Source organism: Adiantum capillus-veneris, chromosome 11 (assembly GCF_014529385.1).
Source record: "Adiantum capillus-veneris isolate H3 chromosome 11, ASM1452938v2, whole genome shotgun sequence".
In the NCBI taxonomy this organism is placed as follows: Eukaryota; Viridiplantae; Streptophyta; class Polypodiopsida; order Polypodiales; family Pteridaceae; genus Adiantum; species Adiantum capillus-veneris.
Genome location: NC_140941.1, coordinates 66,488,915 through 66,505,566, shown reverse-complemented (window position 1 = coordinate 66,505,566; position 16,652 = coordinate 66,488,915). Strand labels below are relative to the sequence as shown.

The window sequence follows — 16,652 nt, the reverse complement described above, 5'->3', positions numbered from 1 at the left end:
CACTTTTGCACTCTATGTCATTATATTAAGAAAATCTTGGTGTTAAGGTCCACCACTTGTCCAACCTATAAAGCTATATCTTAAAGGGTATTCTTTCTCACCACTTAGAGTGACCATGATAGGTTATACATGGGGGTTTGGTTCCAAGGTCCACCACTTGTCCAAGCTAGGGTCCATTGAAACATGCAGAGAAGGATGCTCCACCATTTTTCCAAGATAGACTCCATTGAAACATGAAGAGAAGCAAGCTGCACCATGTGTCCAAGATGATAGACTCCATTGAAATACCTTAAACCCACTATATATTGTACATTCAAGGTCGATCACTTGTCCAACCTATTATCCCTAGTAGCATGAGTGGTTTGGTCTCAATATTAACCACTATTCCACTCTATGTCATTATATTCAAAAGATCTGGGTGTTAAGGTCCACCACTTCTCGAACCTATAAAACTATATCTTAAAGGGTATTCTTTCTCACCACTTAGAGTGACCATGATAGGTTATACATGGCGGTTTGGTTGCAAGGTCCACCACTTCTCCACGCTAACTCTATTGAAACATAGCGAGAAGCAAAGGTCCACCACTTGTCCAAGCTAGGGTCCATTGAAACATGGAGGGAAGAATGCTCCACCATTTGTCCAAGATAGGCTCCATTGAAACATGAAGAGAAGTAATCTGCATCATGTATCCAAGATGATAGGCTCCATTGAAATACCTTAAACCCACGATATTTCGTACATGGGGGGTTTACATTCAAGGTCCACCACTTGTCCAACCTATTATCGCTAGTAGCATGAGTGGTTTGGTCTAAAGATTCATCACTTTTCCACTCTATGTCATTATATTAAGAAGATCTGGCTGTTAAGGTCCACCACTTGTCCAACCTATAATGCTATATCTTAAACGTTATTCTTTCTCGCCACTTGGAGTGATAATGATGTGTTTTACATGGGAGTCAGGTTCCAAGGTCCACCACTATCCAAGCTAGGCTCCATTGAAACATAGAGACAAGGATGCTCCACCATTTCTCAAAGATAGGCTTCATTGAAACATGAAGAGAAGCAGGCTGCACCATGTATTCAAGATGATAGGCTCCATTGAAATACCTTAAACCCACGATATTTCGTACATGGGGGGTTTACATTCAAGGTCCACCACTTGTCCAACCTATTATCGCTAGTAGCATGAGCGGTTTGGTATGAACATTCACCACTTTTTCACTCTATGTCATTATATTCACAAGATCTGGGTGTTAAGGTCCACCACTTGTCCAACCTATAAGGCTATATCTTGAAGGGTATTCTTTCTCACCACTTGGAATGACCATGATGGGTTTTACATGGGTGTTTGGTTCCAAGGTCCACCACTTGTTCAAGCTAACTCTATTGAAACATAGAGAGAAGCAAAGATCAACCACTTGTCCAAGCTAGACTCCATTGAAACATGGAGAGAAGGATGCTCCAGCATTTATCCAAGATAGGCCCCATTGAAACATGAAGAGAAGCAAGCTGCACCATGTATCCAAGATGATAGGCTCCATTGAAATACCTTAAACCCACAATATTTTGTACAGGGGGGGTTTACATTCAAGGTCAACAACTTGTCCAACCTATTATCGCTAGTAGCATGAGTGGTTTGGTTTCAAGATTCACCACTTTTCCACTCTATGTCATTATATAAAGAAGATCCGGGTGTTAAGGTCCACCGCTTGTCCAATCTATAAGCCTATATCTTAAAGAGTGTTCTCTCGCCACTTGGAGTGACCATGATAGGTTTTACATGGGGGTTTGCTTCCAAAGTCCACCACATGTCCAAGCTAACTCTATTGACATATAGCGCGAAGCAAAGGTCCACCACTTGTCCAAGCTAGGGTCCATTGAAACATGGAGAGAAGGATGCTCCACCATTTGTCAATGTTAGGCTCCATTGAAACATGAAGAGAAGCAACCTGCACCATGTCTCCAAGATGCTAAGCTCGATTGAAATACCTTAAGCCCACGATATTTCGTGCATGGGGGGTTTATATTCAAGGTCCACCACTTGTCCAACCTATTATCTCTAGTAGCATGAGTGGTTTGGTCTCAAGATTCACCACTTTTCCACTCTATGTCATTATATTAAGAAGATCTTGGTGTTAAGGTCCACCACTTGTCCAACATATAAGATTATATCTCAAACGTTATTTTTTCTCACCACTTGGAGTTACCATGATAGTTTTTACATGGGGGTTTGATTCCAAGGTCCACCATTTGTGCAAGCTAACTCTATCGAAACATAGAGAGAAGCAAAGGTCCACCACTTGTCCAACCTAGGCTCCATTGAAACTTGGAGAGAAGGATGCTCCACCATTTGTTCAAGATAGGCTCCATTGAAACATGAAGAGAAGCAAGCTGCACCATGGCTCCAAGATTCTAGGCTCCATTGAAATACCTTAAGCCCATGATATTTTGTACATGGGGGGTTTAAATTCAAGGTCCACCACTTGTCCAACCTATTATCCTTAGTAGCATGAGTGCTTTGGTCTCAAGATTCACCACTTTTCCACTCTATGTCATTATAGTAAGAAGGTTTGGGTATTAAGGTCCACCACTTGTCCAACCTATAAGACTATATCCTAAATGATATTGTTTCTCACCACTTGGAATGTACATGATATGTTTTACATGTGGTTTTGTTCTAAGGTCCACCACTTGTCCAAGCTAGATCTATTACATATATATTATACATACAATATTCAACTAGATTCCCTACCTATCATGTCCAGTAGCATGGATGCTCTGGCTTTAAGGTCCACCACTTGTCCAACCTATACTCTCTTATGTAAGGGAGATCGTGCTATAAATTCAAAACCTTCCCGCCTAAATTTTAAAATATCCCGCCCAATTTTAAAATTCAAACTGTTTTATAAAATTTAAATTTTACCGCTTAAATTTAAAATATTCTACGTGAAATTGATTTTAAATTCAAGTTTACCACAAAAAGATGTCATTATCCCACCTAAATTCAAATATGCAAACCTCAAATCATTAAATTGTACATAAATTCAAAAAAATTCAAATTAACAAGCTTAAACTGATATTATTTTGCATAGATATGAATTTATCACACCTAAATTATGTCACCATGTTAGAGAGAGTGGTTAGAGAATTTGAATAAGGTCCACCACTTGTCCAACCTAGATACCAAGAAGGATTGAGTGTACAAGGTATTGTTTGGAGGTCCTTATAGTCCACTGGTCTCAAGGTCCACCACTTGTGGTAAGGGTCACCAAAAAGTGTATATATTCATCCAAAGAAATACACGTATTTTTGGTCTACATGTCCTAGTTTCAGCCATTTATGTCCATTAGGTGTATCACTAAACAACACTACTTTTGTTGAGAAACAGAAGTTACAATTATATCTACAAATGGATTAGAGAAAAATCAGCTCAGCATACATCCAGAACTCGCTACAAGAATCGACTTTAACAGATCACGCAAGTATCACCACTTGTCCAACTTATGCTCTAATATAGCAAGGATGCTTTGGTTTCAAGATCCACCATAATTTCCAACCCTTGCTTCCATTAATATAGCAAGGAGGATTTGGTCTCAAGGTTCACCACTTGTCTAACCTATGCAAACCTTTTTCATGTTGTAGCATGATTTTTTGTTTGAAGAGTATTTTTCTATAACTATGGATTTAACAATGTAATCTTTTTCACTTACAGGATGGACTTCAAATCTGGGGAGAAAGTACATATGATACTTGACAATGAAATTGTTGGTATTGGTTGTGTGTGTACAGATCCAGATTCCACTTGTGGTGGTACAAAGATAGGGCAAGGAAATGTCTCCATACTAGTGGAGGAATGCTTGAAGCATGTGGTCCTACCTTTTCCTACAATGGATACTTCGTCTCTCCAAGGCTCATTATGGAGTGTTGTTCGATGGTCAAAGCTTCTTTTGCGATCTTTTATATTAAATGGGAACTTAATTGATCCACAGGAAAGCTACAATGGTGATGAAGAACATGATCATTCTGATCCTCTAGTTACAGATGCAATACCTATGACAAGCCCAGAATTTGAAGCAGTGATTCGAGAGTCTTGGAGAAATCAGAGGATCCTTTTAAAAGATGACACAATGATGCAAACCATGAATGAAGGGACCATCTTATATGTATTTCCACATGATTATGTCAACTTTCACGAACTTGGTCATGATTGTGTGGGTGTGGGTATTGAAAGAGCAAATGCAAGCATTGATGATGTGGTTGAAGTGGGTAGCATCACTTTACTAAAGTGGCCCATCAAGCAGACAACATTGTTGAATGGGAGCCCATTACAACGCTTTGTTCCTGTTGATGGCATGCATGCTACATATGAGGATGTATCCAACGATGACAATGTTGGAAAAAAACTTGATGGGAGTAATGTTGTCCAGTTGTCAAGGAAGAGACGATACACTTTCATGAACAGGACTCAAAAATCAAAAGCAGCACCAGCTTCCACTTTTTACCTTTCAAACAAATCAATTCAAAGGGTATCATGCATTGAATGTTGTGCACAAAAATGTTGCCAGTTTGCAGATCGTGATATGGTGACAAGGTTATGACAACAATTTTGGGGAGTCTCAAAAAGCACGCACTAATTATGTTTATGATGTTCTTTCTATATGTTATCAGAAAGATGAGAAGTCACGATACCAATTCAGGCTGAATGGCTCTATTGTTTGTTGTAGAGCATGGTATGAGCTGCCTGGAATACCAAAGACATCATTTTATCGATACAAGGAGAACTTTGAAAATAGTGTGCGCCAATATGTACATGGGAACACATGTACAATGAGAAGGGGACTTCAACATACTAGTTTAGCAAGAGCACTACTAAATGAGTTTGTGGAAAACAACTATGAGAAGATGCCACATAGAAGTAGAACACTGGTAGATGGCTCAAGAGAGACTCAATTGGTAATTCCATCAACATATAAACAAGTGGATATTTTATGTGAAATCAACACAACACTCGACCAAATGGGCTATGAGAAGAAGCTATCCCAATCTTCTTTTGGTAGAATTTGGAACAAAGAGTATTCACATGTCACTTTAACAAAGACGAGTGAGTTCTCTAAGTGCAATATTTGTAGCTCAATCAAGGCAAGGTTAGAAGCTAAACCTTCTCTTTGGCGCACGTATTCAGAAACTCAACCACAAAAATATGTATGCATAATCCATGATAAGATGGATCAAAAGAAGACTGCCATTCCTAGATTACGCATTGTTCCTAAGGGTGTGGATTCAAGATATAATCTGCAGGTGGCATTGATTGGCATGATCACTCATGGACATGGAGAAGGTCATTACGGACACTTTGTCTTGAATGGTTTGTGGCCAGCTTATCCAAATCTTAAAATTGGCTCAATTGCTAATTGTTTACATAACCTAAAGAGGATAGATAAGCATCCTCTGGTGATCTAGTAACAAATGGACTTCCAAGGAGCAATATTTCACTACTACATGCTTTGAACTCAAGGGATGCTTTGGACTACCATAACTTGAGTGATGGAAAAGAGCCCATTGCAGAAGAGGAATTTGGGTCAACATTTCGTAGGTTGCCAGAGAACTTGTTGCTACAATTGGATAATTGTGCAGGGGAAAACAAAAATTGATACTTATTTGCCTATTTGTCAATGCTTGTTGCAAGGGGTGTTTTCAAAACCATCCAGCTAGGATTTTTAATGGTTGGGCATACACATGAGGACATAGATGCCATGTTTAGTAGGTTTTCAGAGAAGTTGAGATTTACACAAACCTATACTTTGCCACATTTGATGGATACGTTACGAAATAGTTCATCTTCATCTCCAGCTTCATTTTTTCTCACAAGGATCCCCAATTTCAAGCAATATTGTGATGGCTATCTTTGTGATGGACAAGACATACTTGTTGGACATTCCAAACCGCTTCAGTTCAGGTTCTTTATGTAGGATGAGTCACCAATGATGCAATAGAAGGCACATGCAGGTGTATCAAGTTGGAGTGGAAGTATTCGCCTTTGGAAAACAGACACAGAAGGCAAGCCAATGTTACCACATGGAGATCCACCTCTAGTACCAATGGTGGAGTATGTCAAGATCCACGAAGAAGTCATTTTGCGGCTAAAGAACTATATAAAATTTTGGGGAAATTTAGAGAGTGGTTCCAGTATTCCGCGATATTATAGACCCGTGATAGATTATTGGAGTAAGGTAATTGAAGAGATTGGAAAAGCAATCATATCAGAGGGAGTCTTGTATGAAATGTTTTGGCCAAAAACTCAAGAATATTCTCACCTACAAAGCACTACAATGAATTTTCAACAAGGAGCAGAAAGATTCCTAAGCCTTGAAGAGTTGAACGATCATTTTTGTGGGCCTCAACGAGATAGGCCAAGGGAAGAGTTTGACCCTATGTCTGATGTGCACCAAGGTGACTTTCTTATGCTTGTTCCGAGTGACACAGAAATCTATCCAGTGTGGCTTGCAATGGATTTATCTGACAGTGATAATGAGCCTACATCACCAAACTACAGGAAAATCTTGATTCAATATTGGGCACCTTGCGCGAGAAAAAGTGGGATGACAGATACTCAAGCTTACAGTAATCACTACAACAAAAAAAGCTATCATCGACGCATATATCAACGCACTGCATCGATATCTGCGTCGATATAGACGTCCCTGTGAACCTGTCGCTATTTGTGTCGATATCTGTGTGGAAAGTCTTTATTTGCAACGCAGATATGGACGCATATAGCAACGCAGATATCGACGACCATAACAAAAAAAAAAAATCTTGGACAGAGGGCAGGTAGCCTGGCCTGTGCCCAGTGAAAAGATGGACACAACCACCACAGCCAGACTTCCTGCCCTCTGCCCAAGACAGCGAGCAGGACCAAAATCAACCGTACTCTCGCAGAAATTTCGGCAGAGTTCCCTTCGTTTTTACATAAACTTTTCAAAAAAAAAATCATGTATACGCCTCCTACATGCTATCCATGTAGGATCTCACATGACATTTAAGGCCAATGACCATAACAAACCATAACCATAACTTAAAACCATAGCCGACCAATATAACCACTTTGATCATAACCAGAAACAAAATTAACAATAACCATAAGCATAACCAGAAAGTTAAACATAACCATAAACAAAACCTGAACCATAACTATGTCCATACAAGAATATGAGAAATAACCATGTCTATACAATGACAATGACAATAACCATGAGGGTCAGGAAAACAATAAATGTCTAAACAATAATCATAACCATATATATATGTCTATATAAAAGGATACACAGAAGGGTGTCTGTGTCTCACAAAGCATATATATGAAATCCGGTCCAGTGATGACTAGGCGTCACAATCTGCACATAGGACAACTCACAAAATTAGTATTGATATTACTTCACATATACTTACTTAATTAAATCAACTCACACATATTAACGTCTCACCTCAAGCGATCAGCGAGACTGTAAGGCCGTCCAGTCTACGGACTCTCCTGAAGCATCAAGATCATTCAATACTTCATAGATACCTCTGCGATATCCATCTGACTCCTCCTGACGTGTCGGGGCTCGATGCATCGTAAGATTCTGCGTTTATACAAAAATCAGAGTAAGAAGAATACATGATTCATCGCGTTTTAAAAAACGTCATAGTTAAGATTGGATTAGAAACTCACAAACTCATAGCGAAAGGTGTCGACGCCTCCGCTGCCAAGATGAGATGTCCCCCTGGTCATCTGTCGTATCTGTACGGCCTCATGCTGCTGTCTGAACCGCGTGGTCGCTGTCCGCTCATCCTCCCTGATCTGCAGCCATGTCTCATGTGGGATGCCCGAAGGCTTCGACGAGCCGGTCCTGAAAGCCTTTCGAGCTGCATCTCGTCGATGTTTCACGGTGTCCCGTGCAACACCCTTGATCCACCTCCTCAGAACAACGTCAGAACCCGGAGCAGGCTGATACTCTCTCAGGATGGTCTCCACTATGTAAGTGACTTTGTCCTTTTCCTGCTGATCCCAAGACGTCAGAATGCTGATCAAAAATTGTAGCTCCACGAGCTAGCGAATCCGCTGTCGCATCTCAGTTTCGACTCTATCCATGTCAATAGAACCATCTGGCCGTACAGTATAGAGCTTGGAGACACTAGGATCGTGTGTCCCCCAAGGTGTCCGAAGTGTGCCAAGAGGTGTGTCAAGAGGTGTGCCTAGGTAGGACGGGGGTCGTGAGCGAAGAGGGGTCGAAGCATCTGTGGACCCTCCTCCACAGTAACCACCACCTCCACCTGACGATCGTCGAGATCGTCGAGTGCGCCTCTGCTGCGGAGATGAGGACGTACCCACCTCTGTCCCACCCCTAGGTGTAGAAGTGGCTGTGATGGGAGAAGCAGGCATCGTACCCATAGGCGTCCCCCCCCCCCCCCCCCCCCCCCCCCCCTAGACGTCGGACCCTAAGGTGTGAATCCCGGAGGCGTAGTACCCGTGCCTCTGGCTACCCAGTACTGAGAAGCCTCTGCCATCTGAGCAAGCGTCATCCATGTAACGAAGCCTATGAATGCATCTCCACTCATAGAAGCGAGATCTGGAAACTGGTCTACCATACTAAAGTCCTGCACAAAGAAAGTAAAATAAAGCATCAGAACACAGTTGTTTAAATTAACTTCAAGCTTAATTTTAAATCAACGTCTTCACACAAACACTTACAGGCCTAGGCCTCGACGAGTGAGGCATCATCGATAAGATCTTGCACCGTTTCATTGTCTATCTCTAATTGCAAACATAACTCTATCCCAACTCGTTCTGGCAGATTGTCTTCATCCATTGCATCTTCATCTACAAGTGTCAATTCTAGCTCGTCTGCGTCATCCCTCGTATATCTGTCAGCTTTCTCTGCCATACCTTCGTCCATCTCATCTAATGTCACAGTAGTATGGACGTCGTTTGACTGACTTTCCTCCAGGAGATCTTGCCCTTCAAATACTTGTTTATTTCTTGGAGCAACCTGAACCACAAACCACCATTGTCGCTCTCGAGGGTCCGGTACAAAGACCACTTGCTCGCAATGTTCGGGGAGAGCAAATGTGTCGCTCACATCTATCCAAACCTTTGTAGAATCTATTTGCACAAATTTGTTTTCATCTCTGCGTACCGTTGCATTGCAACCAGAAGTAATCACCTTGAACCACTTCACATCCAACAAAAACATCTCAAACCGCCTGAAGCTTACTTTCAGGATATCTGACACCAGACCACAATAATCTAGGTTTCTAGTGCTCTCATTCGTGTCTCTGACACTAGCCCTGCTCTTTTGCATGAAACTAACCATTACCCCGCTGTCAAACATGTTTCTTCTGCTGTCAATTTGTTGTGTTCTGAAATGCTTTCCATGCGACCACAGTGCCATGTATGTATGATACTTCCAGTCACATCCAATAGCCAGCTCTTCCTCTTCTATCCGTTTCTTCTATCCGTTTGACCTACGGCTTTCCATACGCGCTCTTGACATTGATTTAAAACTACCTAATGGACTACGGATGGTTTCAATAGACATAGAAGTCATTTCCGAAATCCATTTGCGTTTTTTCGTAGAAAAACGCAACCGGATTTGACCTACGGCTTGTGTATTTGGCGTTAATTCAAACCCATTGACCTACGGCTTGCCATACACGCTCTTGAAATTACTTTAAGACTACTTAATGAACTACGGATGGTTTCGATAGGCATAGAAGCCATTTCCGAAGTTCGTTTGTGTTTTTCCGTAGAAAAACGCAATCGGATTTGACCTACGGCTTGTGTATTTGACGTTTCTTCTGTTCGTTTGACCTACGGCTTTCCATACACGCTCTTGACATTGCCTAAAGACTACCTAATCATCTACGAATGGTTTCAGTAGGCATAGAAGCCATTTCCGAAGTCCGTTTGCATTTTTTCATAGAAAAACGCAACCGAATTTGACCTACGACTTGTGTATTTGGCGTTTCTTCTATCCATTTGACCTACAGCTTGCCATACGCACTCTTGACATTGCTTTAAGACTACCGAATAGACTACGGATGATTTCAGTAGGCATAGAAGTCATTTCCGAAATCCATTTGCGTTTTTTCGTAGAAAAACACAACCGGATTTGACCTACGAATTGTGTATTTAGCGTTAATTCAAACCCATTGACCTATGGCTTGCCATACACGCTCTTGATATTTCTTTAAGACTACTAAATGAACTACGGATGGTTTCGGTAGGCATAGAAGCCATTTCCAAAGTCCGTTTGCGTTTTTCCGTAGAAAAACGCAACCGGATTTGACCTGCGGCTTGTGTATTTGACGTTTCTTCTATCCGTTTGACCTACGGCTTGCCATACGCGCTTTTGACATTGCTTTAAGACTATTTAATGAACTACGGATGGTTTCGATAGGCATAGAAGCCATTTCCGAAGTCCGTTTGCGTTTTTTCGTAGAAAAACGCAACCGGATTTGACCTACGGCTTGTGTATTTGGCATTTCTTCTATCCGTTTGACCTACGGCTTGCCATACGTGCTCTTGAAATTACCTAAAGACTACCTAATTGTCTACGGATGGTTTCAGTAGGCATAGAAGCCATTTTCGAAGTCCGATTTGCGTTTTTTGGTAGAAAAACGCAACTGGATTTAACCTACGGCTTGTGTATTTGACGTTTCTTCTGTCCGTTTAACCTACGGCTTGCCATACACGGTCTTGACATTGCCTTAAGACTACTTAATGGACTACGGATGGTTTCGGTAGGCGTAGAATCAATTTCCAAAGTCCGTCCGCGTTTTTTCGTAGAAAAACGCAATCGGATTTGACTTACGGCTTGTGTATTTGACGTTTCTTCTATCCGTTTGACCTACGGCTTGCCATACATGCTCTTGACATTGCCTAAAGACTACCTAATGAACTACGGATGGTTTCGGTAAGCATAGAATCAGTTTCCGAAGACCGTTTGCGTGTTTTCGTAAAAAAACACAACCGGATTTGACCTATGGCTTGTGTATTTGACGTTCTTCTGTCCGTTTGACCTACGGCTTGCCATATACGCTCTTGACATTGCCTTAAGACTATCTAACTGACTACGGATCGTTTCAGTAGGCATAGAAACCATTTCCGAAGTTCGTTTGCATTTTTCCATAGAAAAACGCAACCGGATTTGACCTACAACGTAAAAGCCGTTTATGAAATCCGTTTGCGTTTTTCCGCAGGAAAACCAAACTGAACTTCAAAAACGGCTTTTATTTTGGGCATTTCTTCTATCCGTTTGACCTACGGCTTGTTATATGCCCCCGCCCAACCTTTTTTGAGAAGGAAGCTTGTCTCTAAGAGCAACGACGGCGCTGTTGTTGCTCCCTAGAGGACTTTCATGTGTAAAGGTGAGAGTTGAGCTTCGAATGTATTTTGAACTGGTCAAATGAAATCATAGGCTGCATCAGATGATCCAGGTCACTTTGGCTCGACATGCATAACGCTCGGTCAAACTACTGACCATGGAGGAGATTGATGAGATCCGCCAACGACAGATGCTGGACTTCTATGATCTACCTATCCAGCTAGCTGTTTTAGCCGTTTAGTCCACACCCAGCAGTTTAGGATTCCATAATATTTTATTTTGTCATTTTGTCATCTTTTTACTCTGACTTTGTATCAGATCCACCACATTGTAACTTTCTTGTCTCATAGGTCACTTTGGCCTTTCGAAGACGTTAATATAACATTTCATTTCATTTCTCTTTAATTTTTCTTTCTTTAATTTTAATTTCCTACGCATACATTAATTATCTCTCTCTCTCTCTCTCTCTCTCTCTCTCTCTCTCTGATTACCTACACACACATTTCTCTCTCTCTCTCTCTTTCCTACACACACACACCGCTCTCTCTCTCTCTCTCTCTCTCTCTCTCTCTCTCCTACACACACACACACACGATGTAGAGAGAGAGAGAAGGGTTGGGGGAGGGAGAGTGACATAATACCTGCGCAGCAGGTTTCGATCACGATTTAAGCAGGCGAAAATGGCCCCTGCACGCACGGGTTTTCCTTTTCTACGTCGATATAAGCATGGCAAATAAAACCTTTCCACGCGTATAACGACGCTTATTGTGACGCGTATATAGACGCATATATCGACGTGCTCTAATTCCGTCGATATATGATGCGTCGATATCTTCACGTTATGTTGTAGTGAATTGTTGGAAGGGTTATTGGGTTGTCAACTATAAGAACTCACAAGTGTAGGAAACTGTAGATGCAATTGTTTGATCATAGAGACCCAACAAAGAAGGACCATTTTCTAGAATAAAGATTCCAAAAAAGCATGCTCTAAAAGCCAAAAAAAGCCTCACTCGTGCACATCAACCACACTTGGATCAAAGTTTAGATATAGTATCAAATGTGGAGTAGAATTATGTGAAGCTTCTATTGTGACTATACTAGTCAATTTTGTAAACAAAATCTTTTTTGTATCTTCCTTTGTTTTATGTAATTCGTAGTTATTATTCAAATCCATGTGTTGTACATACTATTCACTTTTGGTGTTTATCAACACCACAATCCTATGAGATTTTCACTTTATTTACTAGGAAGAATCTGGTGAGATACCCTTGGGATTAACTCCAAGCAAAAAGAGAAAAAGGCGTGTTGTACGAGGTAGCGGGGCTCTAGTAGCTAACGCAAGTTAGAGAGCTAGCAAGGAAGGCAGGTGGGAGGAAGTTGTTGATTATGGCAACTAGCAAAAGGAGATGGTCAAGGCAAACGACGTGCAAGGCAAACACAAAAGCCATGGGGGGGCATGGCAGGGAAGGTAGGAGGCATCCGAGGTGGGGAAGAGCAACACATGATTTGTTCATACAAAAGGACTCGCTCAAAGGGTAGCCATGCCATCACGACGAACTAGCCCAACTCATTTAAGTTTCCTTCACGAAAGCAAGATCAAGAACTCGATGGCTAGGTGCTGCTTCGCTGTTTTAATGCAATGTTCTAAGAGAGCCAACCTCAAATGGAATCCTTGAAGATTCCCTAAAATGGAAAACAAAAGTAGATACACTATGTGAAGCCTATAGGGGGTAACATACGAGTCCACAAGAAGTTCACAACGAGAGTCCACAAGAAAAGAGAGAAAAAGACTCTACCAGAAGTTTTATCAACAATTTGTAACATGATGACGTTGATTTGAAGACTATGAAATCTATCATGAATCAAAAGAGAAATGAAATACACCAAGCCGTCTCCGAATGTACAAGGCTCTCAAGCAATATCATACAATAAGCAATTGAAAGCTTTGCCAGCTTTTTTGGGGGTTTACAATTTGGTCACTTATTGCTTCTTTGACAGTGTTACCATTCAAGTGATTATTAAACTGTCTCAAAAAATAAACCATTCCACATGTTTCTAATGTGGTTTTCTAGACTTCACAAACTTCAATGAAAGAAAGGATCCTGTCGTAGACTAGGCTCTCTGCACCATATATTATCTACGTTGAACATAGAAAGTATAGACAGCATAATACTTGGAGGAGTGAATGGCACCGATGCTCACTCCTTCTGTGGTAGATGGTGGTAGGCCGCGCCTAGTTAGGATCCGTTGCACGTAAGTTACATGACCAAGTGGCTTCCTACATTAAGAAGCAAATTCCATTGGTTAGAGAAGATTTTCAACTTGAAACCTGCTAATTCTAATTCTCTGAGCACAATGTCATGTTTGTAGGAAGGTTATTGGTTGACAAAGCATGTGTAGTGGTGGCTACTTCACACTCTCCTTAGAATGATAAGTTTTTTCATTGATGTTAACACACAATATTACAAATGTTTTGTCCGAGTGTAGATGTTTTTGGTGCATACAACACCACTTGTGCTGACTATTATTGAGAGGACACTGTTGACTCAAAGTGGTAGCGCAGCCTGACATAGCCACTATCATAGAAAAATTATAGCCACTATTTGATGCGTGTGTGTGTGTGTGTGTGTGTGTGTGTGTGTGTGTGTGTGTGTGAGAGAGAGAGAGAGAGAGACTTACTCAACATTGCCATAATGGGAGGTAGCAACGAGGAGGTTCCAAGTGATGGAATCGGGATCCACGGTGTGGGCAACGACGCTGTTGGCGGTGACGGCGGAGATGAGAGCGGGCAGGTAGCGCTCGTCAACGCTTTCCCATGTGGGCTGTCCGCCCAGGGCGTCAGGCTCCTCAAGGAAGAAATGGCGTCCCACTGCATCGGTCCCGCTGGGGCTATTGTGGAGCTTGGCGGTGGCGTTGATGAGGAACCATGCCGTGCCGTTGAACTGATAGTGCTGATGTCCCTCCGCTCTGATGGCCCCCTGCAGGCTGTGTCCAGCCGGCACCGCTATCTCGGCCGGAATCTCCACCCCCGACAGCAGATCCAGGTTGGCCGCCCATAATGCGCCGCCGGCTGACGAAAGCAGAGAACGGGCTGCGGCCGCCCGCCCGGCCGCCATCACCACTACCGCTACTACGAGCATCCATGCTGCCAGCAGCTGCCGCATGTTACTTATTGTGAGAGTGAGAGAGAGAGAGAGAGAGAGAGAGAGAAGAAGAAGAAGAAGAAGAAGGGGGGAGAAGATCAGTGTGTCTCTGTGTGTGTGTGTGTGTGAGAGAGAGAGAGAGAGAGAGAGAGCGCTCCCTGCACTGTATGTAATTTGTATAATCAGCTCGATCTCATTGAAAGTCAGCTCCTTCCCCACATTTTATCCCTGCCCTGAATGCTCATTGCTCATTGCTCCGTCAACCCGTGACAAGGCTGCGACTCGTTCTCACCTAGGCCCCAAGCCATTGTTTATATTTATTATAGTCCCCTTCCTCTTTCATCACCACGCTACCGCCGGCAGCCATAGGGGAATACGTCCAAACCATGAACGCGTTTTGCATTTTATACTCTCAAAAATATCCAATTACACAAACAACTACCCTCTGATCGCATTTTTGTATTTGACACATGCTTCGTGTGTTAAGGCACATTCACACGGCCAAGGTTTATTAACCCTTGTCCACTTGCCTAAGCAAACACTACTCGTTGTGTCTCAACTTTGGCAAAATCGAAAGAGTTGGCGATCGTAGTCTTCTACCCTTGCCCATCCAAAGAACATGTCGTTTCAAGCTCGTTCCAATTAACAACAAAGCCTGTGTGCAAATCACACTACTACTAGGGTAAAACCCCCAACTTAAGGACACAAAAAGTAGGGGCCAATAGAGGGAAACAGTGTGCAAATCACACTATTACTAGGGTATACCCCCAACTTAAGGACACAAAAAGTAGGGGCCAACAAAGGGAAATTCAAGGCTGGATAATTCATTCTTCCACTTCAAGTAATGATTTTGAGTGAAACTGACTGAAAAGAAACCACTTGTCAAAATCTCCTCATATGTCAACGAGTGCTAGCTCAGTTGATAGAGCAAGAGGCTCGTGTGTCCAAGGTCTTGGGTTCAAATCCCCTTGATAGCTCCTGTGACATGTGACCCTTAGGGGCTGTTCCCTAAGTCTATACGATGGGTTCGCCAATCTTATTCAGTTGGAATGCTCCACCTCTGGAATGCTCCACCTCATTAATTCGTGTGTATGAGTTGTAATTTCTCTCAAAAAAAAATCTCCTCGTATCCCATGCTAACCCCAGTAGGCCTCCCCAATTTTGGATTCATTAGTTTCGTTAGAATATCAGAAGATCCTTTTAGACCTAAATGGCAAAAAGGAAAGATGTCTTTTCTCTCTCTCTCTCTAGGCTCGAACCTTTCCAAGTGTCTCTTCTGGAGATATTTTTCTCTCTTTTACTCTAGTCTGCGAGTGCTCTCTCTTTCTTCATGGTTTTCGACGACCTAGAGCCTCAAAAAACTCATGGGCTCGATTTCGCGCGCAGGCTTCACAATCCAGGGCGGTCGCGTACTCCGGCAGCTCGAGCTGCACTGGGTGCGTTCTTTGCCAAGGATGTGTTGGGCTACAAACGATAGGCAGACACCTCTCTCTCTCTCTCTCTCTCTCTCTCTCTCTCTCTCTCCGGAGGGCAGGCAGAGATGCAGGCCTTTTCTCTGTGGGAGTTAGCTTCTGAACCACGAGGAGGTGCACATGGAAGAAGAGGCGGAGGCATGGATTCCTCGCAAAGCTGCAGAGACGGGGATCTGTGCACAAGAGGGCGACATGGCTGGCTGGAGGTGAGCTGGGGTTCGATTGAAAAAGACTCACGAGGGAATGCTTTTCTCTGTTTTGGCAGGTAACGAGGGATAGCAGAGTCACAGTGCAAAGGACGCAGATTTTAGAGACGGGAGGAGGGACAGAATAGCTGGGCAATGGCAAAGTTCGGGAGGAGGGGGCCGAGCCTGTGATGGTGATTACTTTCCCTTTGGGGTGTTCAGATTCTCAAAGATTCTTTGGAATCTGGCCAACTAATTAATGTTTGTAGGTAGCCAAAGAGCAAGACATTTGAGCATTAAAAAAAATACTAGAGCCAAACAAAAAGTCTCCTTACTTTTGGAGCTATATTTTATTGGGGGTTCATATGTCTCATTCAAAGCCTTCATATTTCGTCCATTGCAAATTGCCACCAATTGAACAATACACTTGCAAATAGTGTTTCTCTACACAATTCTAAATTGTTTCAAATGTTTTCATTTGT

At 42.4% G+C, this 16,652-nt stretch overlaps 1 protein-coding gene and 1 long non-coding RNA gene across 2 annotated transcripts; both read right to left on the bottom strand.

Annotated features, from left to right (window-relative positions):
• Nucleotides 1–7,181: 7,181 nt before the first annotated feature.
• On the bottom strand, nucleotides 7,182–8,414 carry LOC147447381 (uncharacterized). Its single transcript, XR_015189723.1, has 3 exons — nucleotides 7,716–8,414; nucleotides 7,486–7,626; nucleotides 7,182–7,395 (listed from the first exon to the last, which is right to left on the bottom strand). It is a non-coding gene; the product is annotated as an uncharacterized LOC147447381 (long non-coding RNA).
• Nucleotides 8,415–13,146: 4,732 nt separating this feature from the next.
• On the bottom strand, nucleotides 13,147–14,810 carry LOC147447380 (uncharacterized). Its single transcript, XM_086524308.1, has 2 exons — nucleotides 14,050–14,810; nucleotides 13,147–13,648 (listed from the first exon to the last, which is right to left on the bottom strand). The coding sequence occupies exons 1-2, from the start codon at nucleotides 14,532–14,534 to the stop codon at nucleotides 13,504–13,506; spliced, it is 630 nt and encodes a 209-aa protein (XP_086380434.1). The 5' UTR covers nucleotides 14,535–14,810; the 3' UTR covers nucleotides 13,147–13,503.
• Nucleotides 14,811–16,652: the final 1,842 nt, after the last annotated feature.

Bases quoted from the DNA above. Each gene is read 5' to 3' on its own strand.
- LOC147447380 (XM_086524308.1), bottom strand. From the start codon at position 14,534: ATGCGGCAGCTGCTGGCAGCATGGATGCTCGTAGTAGCGGTAGTGGTG. The intron at 13,649-14,049 runs GTAAGTCTCTCT...TTCTTAATGTAG, and splicing joins TCCCATTATGGCAATGTTGA to GAAGCCACTTGGTCATGTAA.